Genomic DNA, 10000 nt, shown 5'->3' on the forward strand with positions numbered 1-10000 from the left:
CTTCTGATATAATGAATCACGTTGCTAACTTGTCACTGCAGACTTCTGATATAATGAATCACATTGCTAACTTGTCACTGCAGACTACTGATATAATGAATCACGTTGCTAACTTGTCACTGCACTACTGGTGGATACTTTCATCAACTGTCCCTTTACTTAGGGATGGCGAGTAGAACAAGCAGATTTTTGTTTTTGTATCTACTTGTCTCCAAAGACAGCTGAAAAGTTCTTCAGCAATTTCCAGCCCTGCAGCAAGTCTTTGCAACATGCTGTTCAGGTTCCAACACTCACCTTTGCTGCCGTCAGTCTGGTCGGGGTGGACACACTGACTGTCCGAGTCGTCCCGACTGAAAGCAGAGTCGTCGTTGGTCACCACAGAGTGGCCGTCCTCTTCAGCGATGGCCCTCAGTGCCTGAAACACAGACCAGAACACGTGTTGCTGGTGACCGCTGGACTGTTCCACTTCCAGACATTGAGGTTGCCACACAGAACTGTGTCACTTCCACACATGGATGTTACCATGGGAACATAACTCACAGAGATAACCACACAATAAAACCCAAAACTGGGACAGCAAGGTTTACAGATACTGCAAAAATTGGAAAAAAAAAAAAGAACAACAGAATTTGCCCAGTTACTGCCCCCCTCCTTACCCCCCCCCTCCTTTCCTCGAGGTATTTTCAAATGTGCTTCCAAAGGAATGTAACTATATAAAACAGCAACAAAAATAAAAACAACAACAAAAAAGAACTGCACACATGTAAGACACACATACACTCTCTCTCTCTCTCACTCACTCCCTCCCTCTCTCTTTCACCACCCACACACACATTTACACACACACACACACACACACACACACACACACACACAATCTATCACATACACCCACACCCACTCACACACGCATCCTCACACTCTCTCTCTCAACACACACACACACACACACTCACCACACACACGCACACACACACACATACACACACTCACACACACATACACACAATCTATCACATACACACACACACCCACTCACACACGCATTCTCACACTCTCTCTCTCTCAACACACACACACACACACATTCTTAACACACACACGCACCCACACACACATACACATACACACACAGACATACACACAAACACACAGACACACACACACTCACCACACACACACACACATACACACACATACACACACACAGTCACCACACACACGGACACACACACCCATACACACCCACACACACACACTCACACACACACCCACACAGACACACACACACACACACACACACACCCCTACCTGTCTCTCCTCCCCCAGACGTCCGGACACAGCCCGAGTGAAGTTGTGGTCGAGGGCAGGGAAGAACTGATGGATGTTGACCAGCTTGGGGTCCTGGTGATACTCTGTCACCTCCAGCTGGAACGGGTTGTCACCTGCCCACAGACACTGCTGCCTGCCTCATCTCCCACACACATCCCACTTTGACTTTCCAGTTCTCAACGAGGCGTCAGTGCGTTTGGACGAACACGTACATGCCACACCACATCTACTGACCATCAGCATAACCCAACACGCTTAGTCAGGCCTTGAGTGCGTGCCTATATTAGTATATATTTGTGTGCAGCATAACCAAGTGCACTCAGTCAAGCCTTCAGCGCGTGCCTATATTAGTATATATTTGTGTGCAGCATAACCAAGTGCACTTAGTGAGGCCTTCAGCGCGTGCCTGTATATGTGTGTACCTATCAGAGAGGGTTTCTTCTGCAGAATGTTGCCAGAGGACAACACTCTCGTTGCCATGGGTTCTCTCCAGTGCGCCAAGTGCGTGCTGCACACTTCAGTTTGTCATCTCATCCTAATGACTGGACACTCAGTTTGTCATCTCATCCTAATGGCTGGACGCTCAGTTTGTCATCTCATCCTAATGGCTGGACGCTCAGTTTGTCATCTCATCCTAATGGCTGGACACTCAGTTTGATTTTCCGGTCAGACTTGTCACAAAGGGCCAGAGCAGGGTTCAAACCCAGACCCTCGTGGAGTCTCTGTACTGTCAGATGAGAGTAGACGGGCGCAATAGCCGAGTGGTTAAAGCGTTGGACTGTCAATCTGAGGGTCCCGGGTTCGAATCACGGTGACGGCGCCTGGTGGGTAAAGGGTGGAGATTTTTACAATCTCCCAGGTCAACATATGTGCAGACCTGCTAGTGCCTGAACCCCCTTCGTGTGTATATGCAAGCAGAAGATCAAATACGCACGTTAAAGATCCTGTAATCCATGTCAGCGTTTGGTGGGTTATGGAAACAAGAACATACCCAGCATGCACACACCTGGCTGCCTACATGGTGGGGTAAAAACGGTCATACACGTAAAAGCCCACTCGTGTGCATACGAGTGAACGCAGAAGAAGAAGAAGTCAGATGAGAGTCTTAACCACTCTGCCAGCTCCTCCTTCCAGGTTCCAGCATGAGGGAACTCCAGGAATGCTGGCTCCTCCTCCTCCTCCACACCATCTTCTGTTTCTTCTTCTATGTTCGTGGACTGGAACTCTCACCTTCCCTAGTATGTCTCAGTGTGCCATGACTGTGACTTGAACACAGGACCCTTGGATTGAAAGTCCAATGATTTAACTATTCGGCTGTTAGGCCCAACTACATATCATCTGCATTCTATCCTGAGAAAGTTTCAGATACTTACAACTATTTTGATATTTATGATTCCAGATCACACAGTGTGTCAAACACCACATTTTGGGGGATTTTGCTTATATTTTCAAATGTTTACACATTGAGAAACATATCACTCAAACAGCCAGCAGATGGAACCAATAATTCCTGAGACAAGTTTCACAAAATCAATCAATCAATCACAATTAGTGCACAATCAATCAGTGCTACATCATTTCCACAGAGAGATGGTATGATCAATGCAGAACCAACCCAGTGCTAGAGACACCGATTCATTGGTCACATTGCACAATCATTTGGTGAGGATAACACTGCCTGTGAAATTCAGGCTGTTTCTTTAAAAAAAGAAAAAAAAAAGAAAGAAAAAAAAAGCTCCTGCTATAGATCATGTCTGATTCAGCCATTCTTTCGAAAAGTTCAAAAACAATTATTCTCAAAACCAAAATTTTATATTTCCATTAATTATCTGTTGAAATTGTTCTACTCTATTGTATCTTTGCTGTTTAATTCACTATGGTACTTCAGTCTGCATGCACGATTGTTCTTTGTTTATTTAACAGTCAAAACAAAGCACATGGTAAATAAAATAAACAACATATATAGACAGAAGTATCCTGAACCCAAGAGGGCACTGACCACTGGTGTCCCCCATGGCAAAGCTGTCCTCAGACATCTCCAGTGTGTCAGTGGTCAGCGAACGCTGTGTTGATAACCGTCGCGGCTCGGACGAAACAAACCCTTCCCTGTCTCCCCCTGCAGAAATCTGGGCTGCCTCCCTGGAAGAATCCATCGGGCCTTCCCGAGAGCTTCCAGACTTTTCAGATGTCATACTGTCTCAGTGTCTGAGTCTGTGTTAGAAGAAACTGGGTTGACTGGAAGGTGCTCTCATGGTTTATGCCTGAAAACAGATGAATTTGTGTAAAAAAAAAAAGAAAAGAAAAAAAAAGCATCTATAAAAACATACATGCGCACACACAGAGGGAAAAAACAGATGTTTTAACACAAAAACACATTTATATACAAATATACATAACACACACACACACACACACACACACACACACACACACACATGTACCCCCCTCATCCCTCCCCACCCCTTCCTTGAACACACACACACACACCTTGTTATTTTGACACCAAAATCAAAGCCACACAAACCATTCCTACCCCTCACAATTAACCCTCAAAACAACACACAAAAGTCAAATGCTGCTCTGTTAAATTCAACATGTCTCCTATCATGGCATAAGAATGTCCACCAGATGCAGATAAGAAAACTTAAAACGTAGAGTTGAATAAACTGTCACCATGATTCCAACTTTGCAATGATTTCATTTTCAGCCTCTTTCGGTCTCTTTCCCAATGCAGAAATCATTATAAACATACCTAAGTCGTGAGGCTCGAACTGAAATCAGTAAACTAATGCCAATGGTCAAACAGATGTCAATTACACAAGTTACCATACCTTGAAACCTTCCTTATGTCATACTACTACTGGTAATCATTTCATAGACGACGCCATGTTGTTTCAAAGTCATATTTCCATGGAAAGCGCGTCGACGCTCTTTGGACTTCCGCCCACCATCAACAGTCCATCTGTTAAGTCCAATGTGATTGGACAAATTAAGATCACTAACGTCGTTCTATCCAATCACACGCTATTTCCCATTTTACTCCAGTTTCTGATGTACACTGTCATGGCGCCGCTCTAAACGTCTGTTAAGTTTGTCAACATGAATAGTCAGTTTTCAGCGTACACTGATCTGGACAGTGAAGAAGATTTCATAGAAGATTATGACGAAACTCCTGGTATTGCTAAAAAGGTATTTTGTATTGACGACACATTCTTAATTTTTTTTAGAATCGTTCTTATTTCGAACCATAACTCTTGACAAATTCGTGTTTGGATGTGTTTGCCCAGTAGCTTTGTCAACAAGATGACGTTGGCTGCCTGCTCCAAAAGAAAAAGAATCCAAAAGAAGAAGCACCTTTTTGTGACTAAGAGGCAATGTCACCATCACACGGAGACGTTTTTTTGTTGTTGTATGTTCCAGCATAGGAACACAGTTAACACCTTCAATTTTGTCATGCACAAGAATCTACCCCCGCCCCCGCCCCCCCCCCCCCCCCCCTCCCTCACAATACCTTACTTGCCTTTATCGACTTTATTGTTAAGGAGAAGAGTTGGTGTAAAGAAGGAGGTGTGGTGTAAAGGATGTTGCAGTGGGTACAAGACAAATTTCTTTATTTTTGAGGATGATAGATAAGCACAGGCACACTTTTTTTTCATCCAGTCCCCGCCCTGAAACAGAGTCTACACTACAATATGTTGCATTATATTTGTCATTGCATGAACAACACAATGAGTACTGTCGAACCAGACACATGCCCTGAACAACCTTACTTTAAGGGCTTGAGCCAGTAGGTTGTTAAACTCAGTTCTGCAACAACTGCCCTTAACAGGTGCTAGGTGTGTGTGTGTGTGTGTGTGTGTGTGTGTCTGTACTTATGTGTTTTTTCATACACATGTATCTTGTGCTTCGTTTTCAGGACTGGTTCAAGCCAGCCAATGTGTCGCTGGCGCGACTGGACAAAGTGAAACCAGTGGCCACAGTGTACAACCTGGGCCTTCGAGATCCTCGTGATCTTCAGACAGGGAGGGGCAAAACAACACCACTTCCTGTCACCAACCTGTTGTCAGAACTGCAGACAGAGCCACCATTGTCCACAGTTTCCTATCAAAAAGCAGCATGGTCAGTGTGGATTTATTGTGTTGACATTTTCCCTTGGTCAGATGTTATGGCTGGAAAGACCTCTTCCATCTTAGTACCCTGAAATAGCAAGTGAACAATAACAGACAAATAAATAAATATGTGAGCAGACACCCAAATAGACAACTTAACAAAATGACAAAGTGGACTTCATTATTTAATTTTCTTCATACCAATAATTATTCAGTTTGTTGAGTTTATTAAAATTAATCATTGTCAATCTTTAAGTGAACGCGATTTTACTTTGAGTTTGGCGTTCTTTGATTCATGGGCTGCATTAATCCTTGACAGGTTGTATGTATCTCTTCTTCTTCTTCTTCATTCGTGGGTTGCAACTCCCACGTTCACCTGTATGTACACAAGTGGGCTTTTACATGTATGACCGTTTTTACCCGCCATGTAGGCAGCCACACTCCATTTTCAGGGATGTATGTATGTTCACGATAACAGGTGAGGATGGCATGTAACATTGCCTGTACATTTTACACACAGAGCTACTTTTTGTCTGTCCACACAGGGGAAGCCAGACATCTATTCCAGAGCTCCTCAAACAAGCGGCACAGGCCGGGACTCGACCCAGCCGTCCCTCCAGCGCCAAGACTGGGTCCATCAGCAAAGTCCCTCAGAACAGAAAAGTCCGACCTCAGTCCGCTAAAGACCCACTGTGTCCGCCAGGAAAAAAGAAGAATGCCTCCACATTTGGGGGTCAGTTTACTGCTGTGTGTGTGTGTGTGTGTGTGTGATGGGGAGAGGGGAGGTGTGAATAAGTTTACAAGTTTTGAGGAGCACCTTTTGTCTGTCTGTCTGTAGCTCCATGTTTGTCTGTTTCTCTCTCTCTCTCTCTATATATATATATATACCTGTTTGAATGTAGAAAGGTATGTATGTCTGCATTTTTGCGGGCTTGCATGTATGTTTGCGGGCATGCACGTTTGTAAATATGCATATTATAATGCATATGTGTTCATGCTTAAGTAGATTTTTTTTGTATAGTGGTCTTTGTACTTTTCAGACATGGATATATGTATTTATGTATTTATTATTGTTAGAAAAAACCACTTCTCAAACAAAAAGAGAAAAAGGCCACAGAATTTTAAGACAAACCCCTAAAAGTGATGAGGATGACAATTTGGTTATTGCCTATGAGCCTCTGATGATACTGATTTAACAACAACAACAATAAATATGATAATGATGATGATTATATTTATGATAATGATGATAATAAGGACAACAATGATAATGATAATGATAGTATAGGACTTAATCTTGTCCAGAGACAGATCAAAGTGTGTTGACAGCAGTCATTCACATGCATGCATAACTTTGATCCAGAGGGATAGAAAGACAAAACTTGAAAATACTTGTCAATGTATGATAGTCATTCGTGTCCATCTGTGAGCATCAGAACAGCAAAGGAGGCATCTGCTGTCCTGACTATCTGGGTTAGAATTTGATTATTGTGGAGAGTGTCTTGCCCAAGTTACATCCCCACTCTTTCGGCCTAGAGGGTTTTAGGACTGTTGGTGTTGGGATAGTTCCCAAAGGCCAACAAGCCCCCAGTGCTGCAGCACTAAGAGCCAGTGCAGTTTTGCCTCCTAGCTTGAGAGTCACAGGCCTTCACAAAAAGACTAAGCAGTAAATGACTTCCTACTGCAATGGAGAAACCATTGATAATACAGCTGTCACTTTGCTGTTGGCCCATCTGTTAGCTTATGTCAGTCTGTGATGTAAGCAGAGTGTTGGCTATAAATGTGAAGAGACCGAGAGAACGTGTAGAGCGTGAAGAGGAACAGGGAAATAGGTTTTAAGGCCAGACTTGACAGAGCTGAGTGCAGAGATTGGAGGGTGGAACTGGTGACAGCGTGTGTTCCTGGCACTGTCAGTCAAGGGGCACAAGTTCGATCCCTCGGACCGATACGGGATTCCCAGAGCGCCCTCTGCTGGTGGCTGCATGGGCTGGGCGGGGCCACCTGCTGGACTGTGTGATCCCTCCATGGATGTCACCATCAGTGAGTGTGTGTGGGGGTGTGGTGGGTGTGTGTGGGTGGGTGTGTGTGTGGGGGGGGCTGGGCGGGGCCACCTGCTGGACTGTGTGATCCCTCCATGGATGTCACCATCAGTGAGTGGGTGTGGGGGTGTGGTGGGTGTGTGTGTGTGGGTGTGTGGGGGGGGCTGGGCGGGGCCACCTGCTGGACTGTGTGATCCCTCCATGGATGTCACCATCAGTGAGTGGGTGTGGTGGGTGTGTGTGTGTGGGTGTGTGGGGGGGGCTGGGCGGGGCCACCTGCTGGACTGTGTGATCCCTCCATGGATGTCACCATCAGTGAGTGTGTGTGTGTGTGTGTGGGGGGGGGGGGGGCTGGGCGGGGCCACCTGCTGGACTGTGTGATCCCTCCATGGATGTCACCATCAGTGAGTGTGTGTGTGTGGGGGGGGGGGGCTGGGCGGGGCCACCTGCTGGACTGTGTGATCCCTCCATGGATGTCACCATCAGTGAGTGTGTGTGTGTGTGGGGGGGGGGGATGGGCGGGGCCACCTGCTGGACTGTGTGATCCCTCCATGGATGTCACCATCAGTGAGTGGGTGTGGGTGTGTGGTGGGTGTGTGTGTGTGGGGGGGGGGGGGGTGGGGGGGGTGGGGGTGGGGGTGAGGGGGGCAGGGGGCGGGGTTTGTTAGGTCAAAAGGTCAAGTCAAAATTTTATTTCAAGATGGTACATTGTATAAGCAGCAACTACTTTATAAAAGACAGATTAATAGATATGTACATATATATGTGTGTGTGTATATATATAAACATCTGAAAAAAGAAAGAAAAAAAGAGAGAGAAAAAGAAAAGAGAAAGTAGATCTGTGTATGTGCATGCGTGCACATGTTCATAAGTGTTTCTGTTTGCACATATTTGTTGTTGGGATGTCATACTTGAATGTAAGTGCAGGTATGTAAATGCTACGAGGTCTTTGTCTGGGAGGTGGGAGTGGCAATGTGCATCGTTATCATTATCATTGTCATTATCATTGTCATTATCATTGGTGTTGTTGTGACAGACTCCGTTCAGTCGGCCAACAGGGAGCAGCAGAATTGTCAGGTTCAACCTCCCCCTCCCCCCAACACTTCTCCGGAGCCCGACCCCAACAACATGCATGACCACCGCTCACAGCTCTGCAGGTCAGGAACTCTCTTTTCAACTCTGTGTGTGTGTGTGTGTGTGTGTGTGTGTGTGTGTGTGTGTGTGTGTAGTTTAAACATTTTTTATATCAAGAAGCCTGTGACATAGACATTACTTCCTGGGAAACTGATGCCCTTGACCGCTGTCGCTGGAGGATGCTGTGCTCTAGCGGCATTAAGACGTTTGAAAACAAGAGAATGCTGGCTATTAAGGAGAAGCATGAGCGAAGGAAGCAGGGCTCAACTTCTGGAAACGTTTTCCCTTGCACCACCTGTAGGAAGTGCTGTGCATCCAGACTCCATCAGACATCAAGAAAAAGACAAACTACAGCGTTCAATAATGAAAAAGAAAAACTTGAGCAACAGCAAAGCCTGAGCTTATATTTTGCTCTTTTACGTGTCACAAACGATCAATGAACTCAATGGAGATAATACACTGAAACAAAACTAACAAAAATACAACCACAGCTACCTCCACCACTGACAACAGCAGCAACAACAACAACAACAACAATAATGATAGTTACAATTTCTTCTTCTTCTTCTGCGTTTGTGGGCTTCAACTCCCACGTTTACTCGTATATACATGAGTGGGCTTTTTACGTGTATGACCGTTTTAAATAGTTACAATAATAATGATAATAATAATGATTATGATAACAACAACAATAATAATAATTCCTTGGAAAATGAACATCACCTAAAGCGTAAGGTATTAGAAGAGAAAGAGACAGAGACAGAGAGAGAGACAGAGAGAGAGACAGAGAGAGAGAGAGAGAGAGAGAACCCAGGGCCATTCATTGAGTTTTCTTTATCGCTGCAGAAAATATTTCATAGTGCATATTTTAAGTCTTGAATGTTTTGAGTGTCCAATATAATGTTGAACAGTCCAGAGTAAGTGTTGATTCTGAAGGGAACTAATAGTTGGGTCAGCAGGTAATAAAGTAATCAGGTTTCACTGTGTGTGTCAGTGTTGATTCTGAAGGGTCAGCAGGTAATACAGTAATCAGGTTTCACTGTGTGTGTCAGTGTTGATTCTGAAGGGTTAGCAGGTAATACAGTAATCAGGTTTCACTGTGTGTGTCAGTGTTGATTCTGAAGGGTCAGCAGGTAATACAGTAATCAGGTTTCACTGTGTGTGTCAGTGTTGATTCTGAAGGGTCAGCAGGTAATACAGTAATCAGGTTTCACTGTGTGTGTCAGTGTTGATTCTGAAGGGTCAGCAGGTAATACAGTAATCAGGTTTCACTGTGTGTGTCAGTGTTGATTCTGAAGGGAACTAACAGTGGGGTCAGCAGGTAATACAGTAATCAGGTTTCACTGTGTGTGTCAGTGTTGATTCTGAAGGGTCAGCAGGTAATGA

At 44.8% G+C, this 10000-nt stretch overlaps 2 protein-coding genes across 7 annotated transcripts in view; one reads left to right on the forward strand and one right to left on the reverse strand.

Annotated features, from left to right (window-relative positions):
• Positions 1–4280, reverse strand: part of LOC143289718 (tetratricopeptide repeat protein 16-like) — a 39653-nt gene extending 35373 nt beyond the window's left edge. For all 4 annotated transcript variants that reach the window (XM_076598788.1, XM_076598787.1, XM_076598786.1 and 1 more), the window contains exons 1-4: positions 4164–4280; positions 3332–3593; positions 1312–1445; positions 295–415 (exon numbers count right to left, since the gene is read on the reverse strand). In XM_076598788.1, coding sequence (XP_076454903.1) covers positions 295–415; positions 1312–1445; positions 3332–3524 — 448 coding nt within the window. In that variant the 5' untranslated portion in view covers positions 3525–3593; positions 4164–4280. The remainder of the gene's footprint in view (positions 1–294; positions 416–1311; positions 1446–3331; positions 3594–4163) is intronic.
• Positions 4281–4399: 119 nt separating this feature from the next.
• Positions 4400–10000, forward strand: part of LOC143289720 (uncharacterized) — a 28001-nt gene continuing 22400 nt past the window's right edge. For 2 of the 3 annotated variants that reach the window (XM_076598789.1, XM_076598790.1), the window contains exons 1-5: positions 4400–4521; positions 5249–5451; positions 5987–6174; positions 7356–7481; positions 8517–8637. In XM_076598789.1, coding sequence (XP_076454904.1) covers positions 4432–4521; positions 5249–5451; positions 5987–6174; positions 7356–7481; positions 8517–8637 — 728 coding nt within the window. In that variant the 5' untranslated portion in view covers positions 4400–4431. Of the gene's footprint in view, positions 4522–5248; positions 5452–5986; positions 6175–7355; positions 7482–8001; positions 8048–8516; positions 8638–10000 lie in introns of those variants that run through there. The other variant, XM_076598792.1, reaches the window with a different exon arrangement.

This window comes from Babylonia areolata, chromosome 14 (assembly GCF_041734735.1).
Source record: "Babylonia areolata isolate BAREFJ2019XMU chromosome 14, ASM4173473v1, whole genome shotgun sequence".
Lineage (NCBI taxonomy): Eukaryota > Metazoa > Mollusca > Gastropoda > Neogastropoda > Buccinidae > Babylonia > Babylonia areolata.